Here is a 23,621-nt window from a genome sequence, read left to right as displayed (position 1 = left end):
TCAGCCCTGCATCATTTGATTTTCTTTATTGGTATTCTGTTTTCAAATTCATTTATTTCTGTCTCTTTTTGTTTCCTTCCTTCTGTTTGCTTTGGCTTTGTCTTGTTCTTTTTCTATACTCTTTGGGGTGAATGTTTAGATGGGTTTAACTTTTTGTTTGCTAATAAAAATATTTTGCTACTAAAAATTTTCGAGTACAGCGTTAGTTGTGTCTCACAAATTTTGCTGTGTTGTATTTTCACACAACATAATTAGAAGAAGACTTTTTTTTTCCTAACCCAAAGTGTGTCTATTTTTGATTACAGTAACAGGTGTATATAAACTGAGGTAAATAAGAGGTAAAGTGGACTCAGCTCTGAGAGATAGTTATAGAGTGTGACTGAATTGGAAGGTGTCAGGAAGATAGAGAAAAAATAAAGGACTTCAGTTTTCTTCTACATGAGATGACGTAGTGGCATCTAGGTGACTTTTTTATCCCTGAGTTTTCTGTATTTCCCAATTAAAATAAATTAAAAAAATTAAAAATTATAAATACTGTATGGAGGAAATCTATAAACTAATTTGCATGTACTTCAAGTTAGTATTGCATCACTGTTACAAGCTTTTGGAAGTGAAGATTGTAGAATGTACTGTTTTGCCTTCTAAAGTGTTAAATAGAAGCTGAAGTGTGGGAAAATTTTTTTTTATGAGTTTCAGAAAGAACAATTTGGAAATGCTCTTTCGGGCTTCCAAGTACCTACCAAGATTTTATGTATAGTTTGAGCTTTTCTTTTGAGCCAGCTTGATACCTTTTTTAAAGGGCCATCTTTTTTTGTGTATTTCCTTTTTTTTTTTTCCTGACAGAAATGACATCAGATGTACCATCACTAGGTGCAGCCATTGCCTCTGGAAACCCTGGGCCCGGGATTCAAGGTGGAGCAGCCATTGTCCAGAGGGCTATTAAGCGGCGACCAGGGTAAGTTGCATGAAGTATTGTGAGTGTCTCTTCTGTAAATAATATGATTTCATTAACTGCAGAACCTCTTGGCTATTTCTGATCCACTCACTTTATCTGGTTACTTATTCTGCTATCATATAACTCTATGGGTTTTACTTTTTTTTAAAAAAAAAAATCATTTGTTTCTTTAAAAGAAGATCCAATTATTTATTTGGGAGGCAGAATGATAGAGGCAGAGATAGACAATGACAATGAGAGAGGTCTTCATTCCTTGGTTCACTCTCCAAACAGCTGCAATGACCAGAACTGAGCCGAAGCCAGGAGCCGGAAGCCAGGTTCATGTGGGAGCCAGGTCTGCCATGTGGGTGCAGGGGACCAAAGTCTTGAGCCATTCTTGGCTGCTTTCCCAGGCTATAAGCAGGGAGCGTGATAGAAATGTTACAGCTGGGGCCCAGACCCCAGATATATGAGATGCCAACATTATAGGCTGAGGCTTAGCCTGACTACACCACAGCACCAACCTGTACATTTTAAATTTAATTTTATTTATTTGAAAGACAGAGAAACAGATACAGAGTTCTCTATCTGTTGGTTTCTAACAGTTGGGGCTGGGCCAGGCTGAAACTGGGAGCCCAGAACTAAATCCAGGTCTCCTACCTGAGGGTCAGGGATCTGGATTTTAGGGTGTACATTATCATTAAGCTGGATTTGGGAAAGGAATCAGGACATAAACCTAGGCATTCTAGTAGGGGGAGAGGTTATCCTAGGCAGTGTCTTACCTGCTGTGCCAAATGCTCATCCCTCAATGCTGTTTATTAAATGCATGATTCATATGTAATGTTATCTGATTGTTAGTGGGATGCAAAGGTAGAGATGTAGTCCTGACTCCAAGTTTTGCATGTTTGTTAAAGATAATCATCACATACTTGAGTATAATACAAGATCGAATATACCAAGTTTTGTAAGAAGGGAACAAGTACAGTATTTTTCAGTTCATGGGTATATCAAGTGATTGGTAGAAAGTGGGAAAAACCTTCAAAAAAGAGGTTGCTTTAGAGGGTAGTATCTTATCCGTATTTTGGTATTAAGTTTCCGTTTTGCTTTTAATAATTTTGTAGCCAAGACTGTAACTATTTTTTTGTGTTTTATCCTACCAGTAGTAATGTAGGAGTGATCCCTGGATTAAGTAGTAACATAAGTAAATATTAAGCCATGTTATGTGTTCAGGAACTACTCATTTAAAATCAGATACTGAGTCACAGGGTGAATAAGTAACCCAACTTTCTAACCTAAAGTTAGTGTCAGGTCTGGGATATGAGGTTTAGGAATTTGGCCTCAGAGTTTACTCTTTTTTTTTTTTTTTTTTTAGCATTTATTTTGAAAGTCAGCTACAGAGAGAGAGGGAGAGACAGAGCCATCTTCCATCTACTAGTTCTCTTCCCAGATAGTTGTTCACAGCCAGCAGTGGTCCAGACTGAAGCTAGAAGCCAGGAGCTTCATCCAGGTCTCCCGTCTGAGTGGCAAGAGCCCGAACACTTGGACCACTTTCCACTTCTTTTATCAGGCCATTAGCAGGGAGATGGATTGGAAATGGAGCAGTCAAGACTCTAACCAGCACCTGTACGGGATGACAGCATTTCAAATGGCTATTTTATCCACCGTGTCACAATGCTAACCTCTCAATGGACATCTTAACTGCTAGGCTAAATGCCTGTCTCTACCATTAATTTTTTTTTAAAGATTTATCTATTTTTATTACAAAGCCAGATATACAGAGAGGAGGAGAAACAGGAAGATCTTCTGTCCGAGGAGTCACTCCCCAAGTGAGCCGCAACGGCCGGTGCTGTGCCGATCCAAAGCCAGGAACCAGGAACTTCCTCCAGGTCTCCCACACGGGTGCAGGGTCCCAAAGCATTGGGCTGTCCTCGACTGCTTTCCCAGGCCACAAGCAGGGAGCTGGATGGGAAATGGAGCTGCCGGGATTAGAACCGGTGCCCATATGGGATCCCGATGCATTCAAGGCGAGGACTTTAGCTGCTTGGCCATGCCGCCGGGCTCTCTACCATTAATTTTTAATGCATTTTCTCATCTTTCTTCTTTGTATGGTTGGCCTTTTTATCTCACCATATATGTAAATGTACATATATATAAATATACATATATAAAACCCTTTTAAATGCATAGCCTTTTTTATATTGTTGCATTCTACAAAGATGTCATTTAAACTTTTTTCTTTTATTTTTAATATTGTTTACATAGTTTAGGAGGGATGCATGCCCAGGTGGGTCTCCGATTGGAGGGGTGGTCAAGGTATGGAGGAAGGTTTCAATTTTTTTCCTCTTATGTTCAAAGAGGGGAAGGAGTGGGGACCACTCCTTGCTGTCAAACTACATCAGCACCTGAGGATAGGGGAAAGTCCTTTGATGATGCCTTAGAGACCCTGACATGGGGAAGAGTGTTCTGTAGGTGTTACTGAGTAGTTTTGATAGTTCTGAAACATTGTCAGCTTTGTTGCACCAGCCCTGAGAAAATCTTTCCAAGATCTGTTGGCTGACCAATTCCACCATGGTTCATCCATAGGCCTAGGAACACGTTGCAAAGCTTTTCCAGTTGTGTGGTCTAAGCTGTCTGCTTCCCATCCTCTGGCTAGGCACTCAACGTTCTCTGCTGGCCTAGATGTCCTGGCTGTCATGTCCCCCATGTGCATCTGGGCATGCTGTCACTTTACGGGCATAAGCAACTGAGGAGGCTCAGTCCTGACACATACAATCCAAGATCGAACCACGTGTATTGTGATTTTCTCTGTGTCCAGGGTTGGAGTCCATCCATTTAGTTGGGGAGTCCCCCAAGAAACCTTGCCTGGGGTGACCTCAGGCAGTGTTTGAGTCGGTGCAGTGTCAGTTCATTCTGTCACCTGTACCAGCCAACACACGTACTGGTTGATGTAGTTGCCTGGTCAGTTCTGCCCCTAGCCTCGTCTCATGTGAACTAATGGCCTAGCCTAGCCCAGACTGCCACAGGCCTAGTCTTCACGTACAACAGCTGGTGCCGTAGCCTAGTTGGGGTGACCTCCCAATAAACCCCACCAGGCCTGCCCTCAGCCCTGGTTTTTCTACATGCCAGCATGGGCTGCAGCTTAGGCCAGTTGGCCCGCACTTGCTGATGGGTGTTGCATCCTAGCCCGGCTTGGCCCAGACCCAGACCCATCTCATGTGAACCAGTTGATGTTGTGGCCTAACCTGGCCTGTTCCACGTCCATTCTGGCTTTCACAGGTGGCAGTGGCAGCTGCAGTCTTGCCCAGCCTGGTCCGCCCATAGCCCAGGTTCTTGTACTCACCAGTGGGAGCTTCAGCCTAGCAGAGGAATTCCCAAAGTTCTTCTTCCAAACTGAATTTTGTGCTTGTTTTGACCTAGTCTGGCATGGCTCACCCTGGTGGGTGTTGCAGCCTAGCCCAGCTGGGTGCAGCCTGTACCTAGTCCTGGCTTTTGTGCATGCCAGTGGGTACTGTGGTACTGTGGCCTGGCCCAGCCCAGCCTGCCCCAGACCCAGCCCACACAAATGGTACAGCCTTTCCTTGCCTAACCTGTCCAAGCTCTGGCCACTGTGCTCCCCAGCAGAAGGTGCAGCTTAGCAGGGAATTCCCCAAGCTATCCTACCAGGCCTGCCCAGGCCTGGATCTCATGCATGCTAGTGGGTGCTGCAGCCCTGCTTGGCATGATCTGTCCAAAGTCTTGACCTTGCATGTGCCTGGTGGGTGCTGTAGCCAGGCCCAGTCTGGCTCCCTCCCACCCCCAGCTTCTGTGAGTGTCAGGTGAGATCTGCAGTTCAGTCTGGCTCAGTCAGTCACTACACACAGCTCTTGTGCAAACTGGCAGGTGCTGTGGTCCTCGGGTGCAAGCCCACAAGTCCCCTACAGAATCTGCCCCCTAGACCTGGTTCTCTTGTGTTCTAGTGGGTGCTGTGGCTTAGCCTCATGTGGACCACCCCTTACCACAACACTTGAGGGCAGATACTGTGGCCTAGCCCAGCCAGACATGCCCCCTAGCCCCAGCTTTTGTGTGTGCCTGGGGGCAGTGAATAATGCTATTTAGCACAGCCCAGTCTCCTGTGTGGGCAGGTGCCTTGGCCTGACCCAGACATACCTTCCAGTTTCCCCACTCTAAACCACTGTTATCTCAGCTCCTTCGCCTGCTTGTGAATGCAGTGGGTTGGTCTGTGGAAGACCCCAGAAGTCATTCCACTCCTGTCAAATATGCTCTCCCTCTAATATGTCTCCAGATCTCCCCTGAGCAATCTGTAGCTCCCCAACCTGGGGGCCAGGGTGGCATGTCGCAGCCCAGCATTCCCCACCTTCCCCACATATCTTAAAAAAAAAAAAAAATAGAATAGGCAGCTATGCTGGCATGCCGGTATAGTTAACACAAATTTGGCATTAACAAGGCCCATAATGCCCACTAGGTATTGGCTGCTTTTTTCCTTCAGTGTAACACTTGCCTAGTTACAAGGCAGCCTAGACAGTTGCCTAAGGCTGGAGATACTGAAATATTTTTGTTTAAACTTTATTTTTTGGTAATGTTTACATAGTTGATTAGGGTGGGAAGGGTTGAAGGTTAGGGGAAAGTGGGTGAGACCATTATTTCCAAATTTTCTTTTTCTTCTTCCTGTATCTGGGGGAAGGGGGACGAGAAGAAGAGAAGTTGCACCCAGCATCCCAACCACATCAATACTTAGGGATGGGGAATGGTCACCTGATGTCATCTCAGGGTCCTCGATGTGGAGCATACTCTGAAGGTTCTGCTCAGGTGGTTTTGACAGTTCTAAAATTGCTGTTGATCTCGTCGCTGCAACGATGATGAAACTCTTCCAAGGTCCATTGGCTGACATAGTCCACCTTAGAGTTGGCATTCACCCAGATATTTGCTGTCAACATTTGACTGGGGTAGTTTACCAATTTGTTCTGCTCTCCATCCTCTGCTATGGTACCAGATGTATAGGCATACTTTATAGTGGTTGTTTAAATGATGTAATTATTTTTTAAAAAGATGTTTTTATTTATTTGAAAAGCAGAGTTACACAGAGAGGGAGGGAAGGAGGAGGGAGGGAGGGAGATCAAATGGCTACAGAATCCAGGGCTGGGACAGGATAAAGCCAAGGGTTTCTTCCAGGTCTTCATGTGAATGGCAGTAGTCCAAGGCTATCCTCTGCTTCTTCCTAAGGGAGCTGGATTAGAAGTGGAGCAGCTGGCTAGGCCACTGCTCCTGCTGGTGAGCGTGAGAGCTGAGACTGGGGACAGATCAGGCTGGGCAGGGCTACAACACCTGTTGGCTTCTACATGAAATGTGGGAGAGCTAGGTTGGGCTAACTGACTATATCTACTGGTACAGACATGAGCCAGAATGAGGGCAGGCTGATTGGGCTTTGCTGCAGAATCAGCTGTGGCAAGTGCTTGGACAGAGGGCAGGTCCTGTTGAGCTAGACTGCAGAACTACCTGGAGAGTGCAAGATCCAGGTATGGGAGTGGGCCCAGTAGGGATACTGTGGACACTTCTCTGATGGGCTGCAGCTCCCACTGGTGAGCATGAGAACCAGGACTGGAGGCGGGCCTGGCTAGATAGACAGTGGCACCTGCTGGCATGAATGTGGGCTGGAGGGTAGAGTTGGCTAGGATGAGAGCTGAATGGGAGGTGGGGCTGACCAGACCAGTCCGCTGCATATGCTGGCAGGCAGAGAAATCAGGGCTGGTGGCCAGCTCCATGTTGTTACTGGGGATGTGTTAGAGCTGCAGCTCCTGATGGTGTACATGAGAGCCGAGTGTGTGGTGGGCAGAGTTGGACTGGGCCACAGCACCCACTGGTTTGTATAAGAAATGGGGCTAGAGATAAATCTGACCTAGCAATTGTAATTACCAATGTTCACATAGGCTGATGTGGGTGACAAAACAAATTGGACCCCATATAGGTAGGTGCACACACAAGAGAGGTCTGAGATCACCTTGGACGAGATTGCATTGAGGATCTCCTCAACTAAACTGGACTCATCACTCCAACCACAGGGAGAATGGCAGGACCTGTGGTCTAACAATGGAGTGCATCTGTGGCTTTGACGGAGCAGTGGACAGCATACCCAGAAGCCTATGGAGGATATGTCAGAGCATTGCAGCAAAAGACACCTGGTACCATAGCAGAGGAAAGAGGGCAGAAGAAATTGATCAACTACCCCAGTGAAGCAGGACAGCAAACATCTGAGCAAATGGAGACTCACAGATGGACTGTGTCAACCAATGGACCTTGGAAGGATGTCCTCATCCTTGCCCAGATCGACAGCATTTCAGAACTACTGAAACCACCTGAATAGAATCCTGGGGACATGCTGCACATCAGGGACTTCGGGATGACATCGAGTGGTTGTTCCCCATCCCTGGGTGCTGAAGCAGTTGGGAGGCTGAGTGTGGCTTCTCCCCTTGTTTCTCCCTTTCCCCCAGATACAGGAAGAAGGAAAGGAAAATGTGGAAACAGTGGTCTCACCCATTTTCCCCTTATCCTTGGATCCTTTCCACCCTAATCAACTGTAAACTCATCAAAAATAAAATAATTTTTAAAAAATGGAGCAAATGAAACACAAAGTGGTGTCCATATAGGATGCCAGCATCACAGGCAATGGCTTAACCTAATATGCCACAAGAATGGCCCTTACTTAAAATTTTATTTATTTATTTATTAAAGATGTATTTGTTTTTGTTGGGAAGGCAGTTCATATTTACAGAGAGAAGGCAAGACAGAAAAGTCTTCCATCCTCTGGCTCATTCCCCAAATGGCTGCAATAGCAGGAACTGAGCTGATCCAAAGCCAGAAGCTTCTTTCAGGTCTCCACATGAGTGTAGGGTCCCAACAACTTGGACCATCTTCCACTGCTTTCCCAGGGCATAAACAGAGAGCTGGGTGGGAAGTGGAACAGCCAAGACATGAACCAGTGCCCTTGGAGGGATCCTGGTGCTTGCAAGATGACGATTTAGCCATTGAGCCATCATGCTGGGCCCCTTAATTTTTTTTTTTTTTAAGATTTATTGTTATTTTTTTAAGATTTATTTTTATTTACTTGAAAGAGTTACAGAGAGAGAAATGGAGAGACTGAAGTCTTCCGTCTTGTGGCCCACTCCCATAATGGTTCAATGGCTACAACTGGGCAAGACTGGAGCCAGGGGCTTCTTCTGGGTTTTCCACAGGGGTACAATTGCCCAAGCACTTGAGCTGTCCTCTGCTGCTTTCCCAGGTGCATTAACAGGGAGCTGGATTGGAAGTGAAGAAGTGGAAACTCAAACCAGCACCCCCATGGGCTGCTAAAACTTGTAGAAAAAACAGCTATGCCACAACACTGACCCCTAATCATTTTTTTAAGATTTATTTTAAAATTTATTTTAAGGGCCTGGCAGCGTGGCCTAGCGGCTAAAGTCCTCGCCTTGAAAGCCCCGGGATCCCATATGGTTGCTGGTTCTAATCCCGGCAGCTCCACTTCCCATTCAGCTCTCTGCTTGTGGCCTGGGAAAGCAGTCGAGGACGGCCCAAAGCTTTGGGACCCTGCATCCGCGTGGGAGACCCGGAAGAGGTTCCTGGTTCCCGGCTTTGGATCAGCGCGCATCGGCCCGTTGTGGCTCACTTGGGGAGTGAAACATTGGATGGAAGATCTTCCTCTCTGTCTCTCCTCCTCTCTGTATATCCGGCTTTCCAATAATAATAAAATCTTTTAAAAAAATTTATTTTAAAGGCAAAGTTATATATATTCCATCCACTCATTTACTCCCCATGTGACTACCACAACCACGACTGGCGCAGCTGAAGTTTGGAACCTGGTGCTAATCCAGGTCTTCCCTATCATATTGAGGACCTTCGTACTTGGGCTTTTCCAGTGCCTTCCCAGGTACATTAACAGGGTGCCAGATGGGGAGTGTCACAGTGGAGGCTTGAACCACTGAAATTGGGTGTCCATATAAGATGCCAACATCCCAGGTTGTAACTTGATGTACTGGCCACAGTGCTGGCCCTGTGTGGTTATTAGTTTTTGAATATTTTATTTTGCAGGTTTTGCTTTTATGTCTAATAAGGCAATACACTTTGTATTGTTCTTGTATTTCACATTATTTCTTCAGGGCAATTCTTAGGAATGGAGTAAGAACCTAAGATTTTGACAGGTGATAGGAGGTTTCAGAAAGGAGGAGCCGGAATAAAGGGCTTAGGCCATGTGCTTCACTCACAACTCAACTAGAGGTTCTTTCTTCTAGGTTCTTTCTCCTTTCCCACTTACAGAGATGCCAGGAGTTATTACTGGGTTAAGGTGTACCATGAACAACATTGTGGCTTAATAAAGTACAGAGATTAATAGGAGATTGGCCTACTTTATTACTTAATACTTTTCCTAATTCCCTGAAAGTCACCTTTCCTTTCACTAAATGGCTATAGCATGTTTATTGTGCCATTCACATGGCAGTTTCCATTTCTCATTTTAAAAATTAATGATGTTTTTTTAAAAGATTTATTTAATTTCTATTGGAAAATCAGATATACAGAGAGGAGGAGAGACAGAGAGGAAGATCTTCTGTCCGATAAGTCACTCCCCAAGTGGCCGCAACAGTCGATGCTGTGCCGATCTGAAGCCAGGAGCCAGGAACCTCCTCCAGGTCTCCCATTCAGTTGCGGGTCCCAAGGCTTTGGGCTGTCCTTGACTGCTTTCCCAGGCCACAAGCAGGGAGCTGGATGGGAAGTGGAGCTACCGGGATTAGAACCAGTGCCCAAATGGGATCCTAGCGTGTGCAAGGTGAGGACTTTAACCCCTAAGCTATCACGCTGGGCCCCTAAAAATTAATTATGTTTTATTTTTGAAAGGCAGATTTACAGAGAGAGATTTTCTATCCATGGTTCACTCCACAAATGGCCACAATGGCCATAGCTGGGCTGGTCCAAAGCCAGAAGTCAGGAGCTTCAACCAGGTCTCCCACATGGGTACAGGAGCTGGATCAGAAATGAGGGCAGTCAGGACTAGCACCCATATGGGATGCTAGCACAGCAGGCAGAGGCTTAGGCTAATATGCCATTGCACCAGCCCCTCTTCATTTGTTTTGTAATTTGTATTCAGCTAATAATGTTTTTTAAAAGCAAAGTTATTTTTTTTTATCACCTAACACAGTGTCTCGAAGGTAGTATATATTGCATGTGTATTCAGTGAATGAAAGAAATGGGTGACAGGGGCCCAAGCACTTTTGGCCAGCTTCTCTGCTTTCCCAGGACTTCATCAGGGAGCTGGATCTGAAGTGGAGCAGCTCGGACTCTCAAACTGGTGCTCACATGGAATGTTGGCCACTACAGGCAGCAGTTTTACCTGTTGTTCCTTGGCCCCAGCCCTTCTGATCCATTTCTGATCCAGATTACTGGCAGTGTGACTAGAAAGACAGCACATGGTGGTCGCAGTGCTTGGGTCCGTGCAACCCAGGTGGGAGGATTGGATGAAGTTCCTGGCTCTTGGCTTGTCCTGGCACAGCCCCAGCTTTTACAGGCAGTTAGAATGAACCAGCAGATGGAAGATCTTTCGTTTTGCTCTGTTACTGCCTCTGCCTTTCAAAAAAAAAAAGAATAGAGGATGTTTCAGAAAGTTGTACCACTTGACTTAGAGTAGACCATTGAAAGGAAAAATGGACCGAAATTATTAATAGTAATATTTAGTTCATTTTGAGTGGATTTGTGCTGCTTTCATTGAGGTTGTACTTTCAGGCAAAAGCTTTGGCACATGGGCACTGCTCCCCAGCATAGTATTGTGGTATCGGTAGGAACTCTGTTTTTTCCTTTTGCTCAGTTTGGCACTGAGGCAAAGCAGTAAAAGAGCTCTTTTGACTTCTGCTTGGTTTCTCCTGTCCCTCTTGTATTTGAATGAGTGCACGGATGGCTTGTGTTGACAAATTAAAAAAACTTTTTTTTGTAATTGTATTAGTAGTATGTTTACAGTGTTTTTCATTGACTTTCCTAGGTTGGATTTTGATGATGATGGAGAAGGGAACAGTAAGTTTTTGAGGTAAGATTTTAAGGAGCTGTTTCATCTTAAAACTGTAAATTTTTGTGTTTTACGCCCAGCATTTTTAAAACATTCTATTATAATAATTGCTTTCAGTGAGGAGAGTCACGTGGCTTACAAGGCTGCTGTGTCAATTACCCATTGGTGCAGGTGCTTGCTGTTTCTCAGAGATTTGTAAATTAGCTGTGTGGTTAGTCTGTTGATCTTTCTCACACCCACTCATAAGATTGCATTCAGCTAGCTAGTCCACTAGAGGTTTGACCCAGCTGGGATGGCTGGTGTTTCCCTCTCTGTGGTCTTTTACCCCCAGAGAGGCCAGACTGTTTCTTCCCTTGGCCCTGGCTATATTGTAAGGGCACCTGTCAGTGTGTGGTGCTTATCAAGCTTCTGCATGCATGATATTTGCTAACATCTCATTGGCCAAAGCAGGTCGTATGTTCAACTCCTGAGTCTGTGTGGGAGGAGGCTACAGGAGTGGACTATGGGAGGTATGATTTATTAATGTACTCCTTTATCATACTGTTTGTTACTTGTTCACTCCTCCTACTGGTATCAGGAATTGGATTTTGTATCGTTGAGTTATGAATCTTGTGGAACATTAAATACAGGTTTTTTTAAAATAAATTCAAGAAGGGATCTTTCAAAAAAGGGGGATATTCTTGATGAATATCAATTGCTTAACTTTTTGCAAGTTATAAGAACTGTTAAGACTCAAAGAAAGGAAGATAACTGAACTGCACCCTGCCTTTCTCTTTCTGATGTTAAAAATATTACTCAAATAGTTTGTATTTGATAAATAAAAGAACTGTATTGTTTTAAAAAGTCGCTTGTTGATGTGGGTGCCCAGATGTCATTTATTTGTTGTTATTTATTGATTGATTTTATTAACCAAGTTGTGATTGAGTGATTTGAAAGGCAGAAAGACAGAGACTGAGCTCTTCTATCCAGTGATTCCCACCCCAAATGCCTGCAACAGTTGGGACTTGGCCAGGCCAAGGCCAAGAGCCAGGAATTCAGTCTGTGTCTCCCACATCACAAGGACCCAACTACCTGAGCTGGCATCCATTGCCTCCAGGGTGTGTATTACAGGAAGCAGAGCTGACACAAGATGCAGGCATCCTAAGTAGTATCTTAGTTATTGTGCCAATATTAGTTTTTATGTTTTTACCAAAGGATGTCTGTATAATAAAGTATGTGGCACTGTATAGTTTTAAAATGCTTAGTATAATCAGTAACGTTTGTCTTTTTATAGTCACAAAGTTAAAGCTAATATTTCTTTTATTGACCAGTTGATGATTTTGCCCTGATACGCTCTGAAGCAACAATGACTTGGCCACCATAAAGCCATAGTTGCAGATGAAAGTAATTCTCGAGGAAGTCTCTTGAGACTTGATGATTCTTAGTGTATGTGAAGGGGGAAAGGAATTTCAGTTTGTGGCAAAGAACAGCCTTTTTAATATAACCTGTTCTTTTTTTATATTGGGAATTCGTACAAATAAGAATCCCTAATTATAATGAAAATGATACTGGTGGAACTACATTGCTATGTACATATAAAGCTATCCTCGAATTTGTCTCATTTATGCCTGTCAATTAGCTATAACTCTGAGTCACCATTTCTGAGAAATCCGGTAGTTACTAAAGTCCCATGCTGCATAAACAACGTTTTTGTCAGTGATGAGGGACACATGCAACAGCAATTTTGTAAGATTAAAGTGGAGGGGCTGGCAGTGTTATGCAGCAGATTAAGTGCTGCCGAGATGCTGGCATCCCATGTGATTTATGTCCTGGCTGCCCCACTTCTAATCCAGCTTCCTGGTAATGTTCATGGGAAAGTAGGGAAAGTTGTCCCAAGTACTTGTGCCCCTGCCACCCATGTGGAAGACCTGGACAGAGTTCCTGACTCCCGGCTTTAAATCTGGACCAGTCCTAAATGTATCTCTGGAGTGAACCAGCAGATGGGAAGTCTCTCTGCTTCTTGTCTCCTTGTCTCCCTGTCTTCCTGTCTCCCTGTCTCTCCTGCTCTCTCTGTAGCTCCTTCAAATAAAGAAATAAATAAATAATAAATAAATCTTTTTTTTTAATAAAAGAAACTAGGCCAATAATAGCTGTAGTTTTTTTTTTTTTAATTGGAAAGTCAGATTTACAGGAAGAAGGAGAGACAGAAAGAAAGATGTTCCATCCGCTGTTTCACTCCCCAAGTGGCCACAGTGGCTGGAGTTGAGCCGATCCAAAGCCAGGAGCCAGGAGATGCTTCTGGGTCTCTCATGTGGGTTCAGGGTCCCAAGGCTTTGGGCCATCCTCTACTGCTTTTCCAGGCTGCAAGCAGGGGGTTAGAAGGGAAGTGGAGCAGCTGGGATTCAAACTGATTCCCATATGGGACCCTGGCACATTCAAGGTGAGCACATTAAGCACTAGGCTACCATGCTGAGCCCAGTTGTAGATTTTTTAAAGATCATCCTAAGTGATGGCTTAACAACAATGCCACAACACCCTCCCCTGGCATCTATGGGATGCTGTTCCTACCTATTGATTTGTGATTCTTTTCTATTGGCTTTATCATTTTCTTTCTGTTGAGTTTTTTTATTTTCCGTTCTGGTTTTCATTTCAACATGAAATAGACTAATAAGTACAAAATTTTGACCTCATACTGGTTTTCTTCTTCAGGTGTGATGACGATCAGATGTCTAATGATAAGGAGCGGTTTGCCAGGTAATGGAGTAGAACATTTTGGTTGATGATGTGGGGATAAGGCAGATCAATCATACTGAATTTTATCTGTAGCAGAGTAAATGTCTCTGTTCATTCTAAACTATTTTGGAAAGTGCTAAAATAGTGTAAATAATTGTTATTTATGTTTAGGTACATGGCTTCAAACTAGTGGTGTGCGTATATATAAAGATTTAGTTATGTAAAAAGCAGAACAACACAAAGAAAATTTCATGTGGCAGTTTAATGTGCTATGCCATTACATTGACCACTAGTGTGTACATTATATGGTGTTTTTCTGTGTATGTGATAGCAAAAGGAGTGTACTTGTTAGTTATTTATAGAAATACAAACTGTGGAATTGTTGGTTCCAGTTAATTATTAAATTGTTATGCCAAATCTATACAGATAATAGTTTTTACTCTTTTAAAGCATGACAATAGAGAAACAGTTTTTGCGGAAGCTAGAGTTTTGATTTAAAAGTTAATCTTAAATGTGACTTGTCAACTCATCACGCTTGGAGTGGTGAGATTGGCAGCAATTCGTAACTGGTGAACTATCAAAACCACTTGAGCAAGAATCTTGGAGCATACCCCACGTCCGGGACCTGGAATGGGTGGGAAACTGGGTGGGGCTTCTCCCTCAGTATCCCCCTTTACTTCAGATACATGATGGAAACAATATGGTAATAATAGTCTTACCCACTTTTCTATTAAAAAAAATGTGACTTGTCAAATGATGGAATTTTTTTTACTTCTTATTAAGGAATAAATTGTTTCAATTGCTACTAGTTTTTCTTTTAGAAGTCAAAATACATTACTAAGCAATAAATTACTTCTTTTTAAAAAAATTAAGCTTGTGGCCACCTCAGAAAAGTGAATAGACTATTATTTCAAAATATATTACTTATTATTTTTTTCTTTTTAATGCTGCCAGTCTGTTGACCATTCTTTGAGAATCTGTTGTAGAGGGCTAAGAAATCTGAGTAATTTGAAACACTGAGAAAATAAAATGCTTTCAATTAGAGGATGCAGCATAAATTATATTGTAGAGATATTTCTCTGATAGCAATTTGTAGGAATAATAAAAGAGAACAACTATAGTCATGGAGGCAAATAGGAAATGATCAGATAGCCATAAAACTGTAAATGCCTGCGCCAGAGTAGTATCAGTGAATTTCAGAATGTCTCATTTTCTCTCCTCTCCTCTCCTCCCTCCCCCTCTCCCCTCCTTTTTCTCCCCTCCCTTTGAGTGCTATAAATCCAATCTCCTGACTGAAATTCCAGAACCCAAGAAAACATGATTTACTAATTTAATCTTCTGTTTTTTCCTGTTTAGTGTGAATATTTATACATTCATTCTTTTTTTTTTTTAAAGATTTATTCATTTTATTACAGCCAGATATACAGAGAGGAGGAGAGACAGAGAGGAAGATCTTCCATCCGATGAGTCACTCCCCAAGTGAGCCGCAACGGGCTGATGTGCGCCGATCCAAAGCCAGGAACCTGGAACCTCTTCCGGGTCTCCCACGCAGATGCAGGGTCCCAAAGCTTTGGGCCGTCCTCAACTGCTTTCCCAGGCCACAAGCAGAGAGCTGGATGGGAAGTGGAGCAGCTGGGATTAGAACCGGCGCCCATATGGGATCCCGGGGCTTTCAAGGCGAGGACTTTAGCCGCTAGGCCACGCCGCCGGGCCCTATACATTCATTCTTTAAAAATATTAAAGTGGATAAGAGACTATGGATCTGTTGTAATAACAGCAATAGCAATGAAAGTTTTAGATGTTTAAGCAATAGGCCTCATGGCTTTGAGATATCATTTGTTAAGGCAGTTGACTTCATGTCCTCCTTGGAAATTCAATCCAGGGTTTTCAAATGCTGAAAAATCTATGAATTCTCTCAACTGAATAAAATGCTTCATAGTTTTTCAAGAAACATGAAATTCTAAGCTGCTTAAAGCATTCAGTTCTATCTCTTAAGAACACATGCGTAAAACTTTACATGCTTTTGATTATTACCGTGTTACTGTGTGTGTATTTAAAGATTTCTTTATTTGAAAGGCAGAGTGACAGAGAGGCAGAAACAGAAAAAAAGATCTTCATTTGCTGGTTCTTGCTCCAAGTGTCTGCAGTACTGGGGTTAGGCCAGGCTAAAAGCCAAGAGTCAGCAACTGCATCCCATTCTCCTTTATGGCTGACAGGCGTCCAAGTACTTGGTCATCTTCTGTTGCTTTCCCAGGTTTATTAACAAGGAGCCTGATTGGAAGCGGAGCAGCCTGAACTTGAACTGGCACCGCAGACAGTGACATATCGCTGTATTTTGCCATTTTACTGACCATTTTATTGATATTTTCCTATATGCTGATTAGGTCAGTGTCAATTTTGTTAAGGGTGGAATCTTTTAGCTTGTTAATGCCATGCTTTATTTTGGTGGGTTTTTGATATGTGTATATATATGTATAATACTGATTATATATATACATACTGATTAATATATATTATGTTGTATACTAATTAATTAATCAGTAATTGGATACTGATACATTGAGCTGCCAATGCTATGCTGTTTCCTTACTTGCCACCTACTCTTAAAATATCTTAGTTTTCTACAAAAATTTAGTGATAACTGAGTACTATACCAGGGGGAGTTGATAATGGAGATTTAGTCATGTTGTGACTTTACTCCAGAGAAATGCAAAAATAATTTTAAGATAATTATGAGTTGCTTCAGGAACAAATCAGTGATAGAGGACAAATGGCAAAACAGTTCTTAGTTGTATCTGATTACTCCAGTGAACCCTGTTTGTTGTTCTGATCTGAGCATGCATTGTGATAATTTTTTTGACACTTACGTTTACTTTTAGTGTTTTCAATATAGAATAGCACACATAAGTGGATATAATTTCCACTCCAGATTGGGAGTATTATATGAGAGTGGTATTCCTAATTCCATTGGTTCCTTTTCAGACCCTGTATATTCTGTTCTCTAGAGAGCTCGTATTAATTTATAGTGTATATTGGCCTTGTGTTGATGTTGATTTTTGTATTTTTTTTCTTTTTCCTAACTGATGGTTTTCTAGAGTTTTAGACACAATTCTTGTCCTTATTTCCAGTTTTTCCACCTTTACTTTGCAACTATATTATTCTGTTTCTGTTTCGCTTTCCTCCTTCTTTCCTTGCCTAATTTCCTCCTTCCTCCCTTCCTCCCTTCTTCCTTTCTTTAATCCGTCCCTCCCTCCCTTTTATTTTAATTTAGCTTAGTTCATTAATTCTGTTTTTAGGTCGGATGATGAGCAGAGCTCTGCGGATAAAGAGAGACTTGCCAGGTAGGAGAACAGTGTCTTTCAGCATGATGAAGCAGAAGATGCTGCTTTTTCTATCTTTTTTCTTACTCTGCGTTTTCTTCCCCCTTTCTCTTTGTGTCTTTCCTTATCTGTGGCAAAAGAGGACAAGATTTTTTAGAAGTTTGGGTGTAACAGGAACTTTGGCTTCCCTCATCAGAAAGTTGGTGAGTTGAGGGAACTTTACTTAGGGATTTAAGAAACCGCTATTTTTTTTTTTTCTTATTTTCACTATGTCAGCATCGAGTTCCAAAGAACCCAAAGGTTTCAGAAATAATGCAGCAATGCCAGTTGGTCTTTTAACATGAAATGCCCTTATTATCGGAAGACCAGTAAATATTTCTGTATTTGGAATTGAATCTGAGTATTTGGGCCTCAGCCTATGCACATTTATAGGAAACTCACTGATCTTTGCCTGTGTAGACTCACAGCCAGATCATTACTATGTCACAACAAAAGTCTGTAACTTTAGAGGCTAAATTTTTTGTTTTAGTTTCCCAGAAATGTCTTACCTGCCTTGATATGGCTATTTAAAAGATCTGTTTTCTGAATCTCATTGTCAGAAATCTGCCTGATAAAAGAAATACAGATGCTTTATACTAGAGTAGAATTATGTGTCTTAGACCGACTATATCTGGTACCATGTGTGATTTCTTTCTGAATTTGGAAAGGAGACATAAAATTCTTTCTGGAGACTTTTGTCCATAACACAGAAATACTATACAAGAAATGTGCTCAAGTTTCTATGTTTTCTGGTCTCCTTTGATTTGGCATATTTTTTAGGAAGTATGCCAAACCTGATTTTATGTGTCCCCCCCCCCCCCCTTTACCATTTACTTCTTTAAACTGGGTCACAAGCTCATTTTGCTGACATTTCAACTCATGCTATCTACTACTTTTTTTTTTTTTTTTTTTTTTTAAGATTTGTGTGTTTTCATCTGAGAGGCAGAGTTACAAAGAGAAGGAGAGAGAGGGAGAGAGGGAGAGAGGGAGGAAGAGAGAGAGAGAGAAAGAGAGATCTTCCATCTGCTGGTTCACTCTCCAAATGGCCACAATGGTTGGATTTGAGCCAATCTGAAGCCAGGAGCCAGAAGCTTCTTGCAGATTTCCCACATGGATGCAGGCCTACGCATGTTGGCAGTCTGCTGTTTTCTCAGGCCATTAGCAGGGAGCTGGATGGGAAGTGGAGCAGCTGGGATGGATGCCGACGTGGAATGCTGGTGCTGCAGGTAGAGGCTTAGTGTGCTAGGCCACTGCACTGGGCGCTAATACTTTGCTCGTTCAAAACTGGTTTGGAATGCTGTGGTGAGGAGTCACTGTACCAGGAATGAGAGCAGCCCTAGAAAGCAGTCACTTAACAGCTGACCTCAGTTGGCTTTTCTCATGAAAAAGAAATACATGTTAGTCATTCCACTCCCCTTTTGACAAAGAACTTTGTTTAACAAGGACCCTTAACTGGTAGTTGAAGTAAGTAAAAGTGATAAAGCTTCTCCAGAAGCAGAAGTACAGCATGCTGTTGGTTCTTCCCTTGGGCCCAGGGAAAACAACCAAGGAGGTCCTGGGGTTTGCAAAATGCACCTTGAAAAACCAGCTGATTATTTCTTTCTTTCTTTTTTTAAGATTTATTTTATTTTTTATTACAAAGCCAGATATACAGATAGGAGGAGAGATAGAGAGGAAGATCTTCCATCCGATGATTCACTCCCCAAGTGAGCCGCTACGGCTGGTGCTGCGCCAATCCGAAGCCAGGAGCCAGGAACCTCTTCCGGGTCTCCCACGCGGGTGCAGGGTCCCAATGCATTGGGCCATCCTCAACTGCTTTCCCAGGCCACAAGCAGGGAGCTGGATGGGAAGTGGAGCTGCCGGGATTAAAACCGGCGCCCATACGGGATCCCAGGGCGTTCAAGGTGAGGACTTTAGCCACTAGGCCACGCTGCTGGGCCCAACTGATTATTTCTTTGTCCAGTTATATCTTTTTTCAGTTTTGAGGAAATATTGTTGAAGAGGTACTGTTCACCTTGGTGGTATCCAAATTGTCTATTTCTAGGCCTTATACAGCATTGATTGCTATACTCCATTCCTGTTCCCCAGTTAACTTTGTTCCAGACTGGGAACCCATATGAGACATGTAGTACATAGTGCTTTATGGTCCTTTAATGCATTATGTCCTGATAAAGATGATAGGACTTTAGGCATAGTGAGACAAATGAATTTTAGAAACTTTCCAATTTTTTCTTCTAGTGTTGTAAGAGAGACAGAACAAAGCAACACTTTATGAACCAACAAAAATCTTCACTATCAGCTCTTACGTCAGCTATTGAGCAACTTACTTGATTAGGCAAAAATCAGTTGTTTTATTTTCTAGCTTAAACAAGTGAATTAGTAAACATGTAGTCAATCAAGTTGAGATTAGTTGTCCCTTAGGAATTTAAATAAATTAAACAAAACATGTTAAAGTATTGTTTCTTAAAACATCTTTTGTTCCAAGGAAATAGTAGTGTACATAGTAAGTGAAGTTTCTAGGGCATCAGAGGAATTGTGTTACCTGCTTGTTTGTCTGCCCTGTTAGTTTCTTTTCTGTGCTTGCTCTGCATGAGGTTGGCAAACCCTTACTTTAGCTTCTGAGACGTTAACCATCATGAAATCTAAATACCGCCTTACCCAGCAGCCTGCTTGGTATCCTTGTCATTCTTCGTCCTACCAAATGACCAGATGTGACCACCTGGGTGGGGATTCTCTCTCTTTTTTATACAGGGAAAATCATAGTGAAATTGAAAGGCGACGGCGGAACAAGATGACAGCTTACATCACAGAATTGTCAGATATGGTACCAACCTGTAGTGCCTTGGCTCGGAAACCAGACAAACTAACTATCTTACGCATGGCAGTTTCTCATATGAAGTCCTTACGGGGAACTGGCAACACGTCCACGGATGGCTCCTACAAGCCGTCCTTCCTCACCGATCAGGTCTCTGGGTTTTAAAACTTAGTTCTAGGATGTGGGTAAAAGTTGTGTAGTTATTTTTTTGGGGGGTGGGGGGGCAGGGGAAAGAATTCTACTTTTCAGGAAAAATTCAAGTCTGTGAAGAAGTAAGTTTTCCCTTGACCTGTAACATTCATTGACTTAAGTACAGTGAGAAGTAGCAAAGTGTTATGAAAACCATTTAGCAAGATTGGAATTATTTTGTAGCTTTACTTATAAATATATTAAGGTTGAAGAACAACAGTGAAATCAGAGCAATTGTTATAACAATGGAAAAAGTCCTCTTCCTTGCTTTTATTGTTATAGAAAATGCAAAAACATTGATTTTTTGTTTGTTTCTAAAAACAGTTGCTGGATTGAGTGATAGGAGCTTCCGAGGCCATCGTTGTTTGAGGATGTACACCATCACATTTAATGCACTTTGAGAGGAATAGAGACGGCAGAAACACTTTTTGCTTTTCAAACTCATTCTGTGTGTAAATATGTGAGTGGCAGGATACACACCAAAGTGAAAACTGGTAGTGAAATACAGAGAATGAATACCTTTTAAAATTAATAATGTATGTCAGAGTAGATCTGTACTGAAGGGATGGTTAGTGAATGGAGTGGATATACTTGAGTCAGTGGTTAGGAAAAGCTTCTCAGGGTGCTGCTACCTCTTAATGATTAAAAATAAAAAAATTGTAGGAAAAGTTTGGAAATAGAGAAAGTGTAAGGAAGAACACGATCTACCTTTCATACCTTTTTTTTTGTTTGTTTTTAGGGTGTGTTTTTTTAAGATTTATTTATTTGAAAGATGGAGTAGGGGGACAGGTGGGAGGGGCTATTGCCTTTCTCCTGACTTACTTCCCAAATAGCTGCAACAGTCAAGACTGGGCCAGGGTGCAACCAGAACCCTTGATATTCATCCCTGTCTCCTATGTAAGTGTTCTCCCAGCCTTATTAGCAGGCAGCTGGCTCAGAGGTAGAGCAAACAGGAATTGTGACCTGCTGTACCATAGTGCAGGTCCCCAATGCTGTTTTAATCAAGTCATTGAAAAGTATATTGAATAAGTGTTCTGCAAACAGGATAGTATATTTTAAGGCATGTATAATATAAATTTTACAGCTATGTATGTTGAAATTTTAATTTGCTTTTTTAAAATTTATTTTTATTGGAAAGGCAAAATTATAGAGAGAAGGAAAGACAAAGAAAAAGATCCTCTGTCCACTGGTTCACTTCCTCAAATGGCTGCAATGGCTGAGCAAAGTCAATCAGAAGCCAGGAGCCAGGAGCTTCTTCTGGGTTTCTTACATGGGTGCAGAGTCCAAAGACTTTGGACCATCTTATACTGCTTTCCCAGATCACAAGCAGGGAGCTAGATGAGAAATAGGGCAGCTACGACATGAACCAGTGCCCAAATGGGAACCCAGCACATGCAAGACAAGGATTTTAGCCACTGAGCTATCATTCCAAGCCCTAATTTGCTCATAGTTACTGATTCAACAAATTCCAGGTAGAAAAACCAGGAACTTTGTGCCTTCAATCATATAGGATGATGCATTAGTCATTGGTGGAGACAGACATGTAAATAAATAAACAATAAATAGGTTTCTATAATAGAGACATGGAAATTTGAAGAATTTAGACTTAGTTTAGATTTGGGGAATAAGTTTGGGAGAAACTTAGAAGTGTGAATATATTTGAATTATCCAAGGAGAGTCGAGTAGGGTTTAGCATGCATTAGGAAATTATAAGGTAGACAGGACTTGAGGGTGGAATGTTCAGGTGTTATTTAAATTTTAATTTTTTAGGCAATGGGAGGCCATCAAAAATAGATTGTGTCTGGTATCAAAGGATGAATTGGAGGGAGTGAAAACAGCAAAGCTAATATGTGAATATTTGTCAAACAAGATCCTAAAGAGACTAGAAAGGCTGGGATGAAGGAGTCAGTGATTGTTAGTAGTAAGCCTGCTTATTGCCTCTTCTGAATCCTTAGAGAAAGAACAAAACATGATAGCAACAAAGAAATTGAGAAAATATCCGCTGGCAATAACTTTCTTGTCAAAGAAGGCTTTGCATTTAGGGTGGAAATTTCTTCCAGTGATTCAGGTATGACGCAGCAGCTGTTTATGGAGATACACGGAGCCTGAGTAGGAATATTTGTTCTTTGCGATTTCAGTGTTAACTTGTCTTTGTTTTCCTTGGACAGGAGCTGAAACATTTGATCCTGGAGGCAGCAGATGGGTTTCTGTTCATTGTCTCGTGTGAGACAGGGCGTGTGGTCTATGTCTCGGACTCCGTTACGCCAGTTTTGAACCAGCCACAGTCTGAATGGTTTGGCAGCACACTTTATGATCAGGTGCACCCAGATGATGTGGATAAACTTCGTGAACAGCTTTCCACGTCAGAAAATGCCCTGACAGGTGAGAGTTCTGTTTATTGGAAAATGAGTGGGAAGTCATTTTTCTGAGGCATAAGAGATATTTTAGCTACTTAACTGGCTTGTTGACTCTGGCAAGACTTCTAGAACTTTCCCCTAAATTAATATCAGTTTCTTTTATTCACATGTAGATTATCTAGTTTGTAGCTAATCCTTAGGAGGTGTTTTATTAGTGATAAGGCTCATATGAAAGTTTATTTTGTTAACATTATTGTAAAGAAAATTGTAAAATCCGAATCATTCACATCGATAATAGTATTGTGTTCTGCCCTCCTGTGTTTTCGTACTGATTCTATGAATTTACTTCATGTTTGGATACTTATTTGCCAACATATGAGGTATTTACTGTTGTGGTGTTCCTTACCTCTTTCTACTGCTTCCCACCCTCTTTTTAAAAAAAAAAAAATTATTTGTTTTTTATTGGAAAGTCAGACATACAGAGAGGAGGAGAGACACAGATTTTCCGTGCATTGACTCACTCCTCAAGCAGTCTCAATGGCCAGAGCTAAGCTGAGCCAAAGTCAGGAGCCAGGAGCTTCTTCCAGGTCTCTCATGTAGGTGCAGGGTCCCAAATCTTTGGGCCGTCCTTGACTGCTTTCCCAGGACACAAGCAGGGAGCTAGATGGGAAGCGGGGCTGCCGGGATTAGAACCAGTGTCCATATGGGATCCTAGCGCATGCAAGGTGAGGACTTTAGCTGCTAGACTACTACACTGGGCCCCTTCTGCCCCTTTTTATAGCTATTTTAAAGGTTTTACTTTTTTTGCCAGCACTTTTCTAGGGGTAAAAAGTCAAATCTGGTTCTGAGCAACTCTAGGATAAAGTTTTTAAGTGGGAAGGAAGAAAAACTGATGCAAGAAATTCTAATGTGGTTATTAATATTGGTCTTTAGTTTTCCCCTCTTCTTTGTTTTTTTTTGTTCATCTGTGTTTGTTTTGCTTTAGTGTTTTCTCTTCCCAAAAGCCTGACCTTTGTTTCTGTTTCATCATCAATTTTAGTTTGAGACAAATATTTTTGTGTAGCATTTAAAATTAGTTGTTTTTAAATCAGTGAAATGAGTATATCTGTGTGTATGTGTGAGGTAATTATATTCATGTGTATAATCAAACACAAGAATATAACTTTGCCTGTTTCTTTCCACTACACTTTGCACTCCTACCTTTCCTTGTACAGGT

The 23,621-nt window shown here is 42.0% G+C and overlaps 1 protein-coding gene across 4 annotated transcripts in view; it reads left to right on the top strand.

Annotated features, from left to right (window-relative positions):
• Positions 1–23,621, top strand: part of ARNT (aryl hydrocarbon receptor nuclear translocator) — a 62,565-nt gene that overhangs the window by 15,658 nt on the left and 23,286 nt on the right. For 2 of the 4 annotated variants that reach the window (XM_058660204.1, XM_058660203.1), the window contains exons 2-7: positions 844–955; positions 10,950–10,994; positions 13,662–13,706; positions 16,982–17,026; positions 19,796–20,009; positions 22,217–22,430. In XM_058660204.1, the coding sequence (XP_058516187.1) occupies positions 844–955; positions 10,950–10,994; positions 13,662–13,706; positions 16,982–17,026; positions 19,796–20,009; positions 22,217–22,430 (675 nt within the window). The remainder of the gene's footprint in view (positions 1–843; positions 956–10,949; positions 10,995–13,661; positions 13,707–16,981; positions 17,027–19,795; positions 20,010–22,216; positions 22,431–23,621) is intronic. The other 2 variants (XM_058660206.1, XM_058660205.1) reach the window with 1 other exon arrangement.

Source organism: Ochotona princeps, chromosome 2 (genome assembly GCF_030435755.1).
Source record: "Ochotona princeps isolate mOchPri1 chromosome 2, mOchPri1.hap1, whole genome shotgun sequence".
NCBI classification, from domain to species: Eukaryota; Metazoa; Chordata; class Mammalia; order Lagomorpha; family Ochotonidae; genus Ochotona; species Ochotona princeps.
The sequence above is the reverse complement of the archived record's forward strand: the minus strand, read 5'-3'. Positions and strand labels throughout refer to the sequence as shown.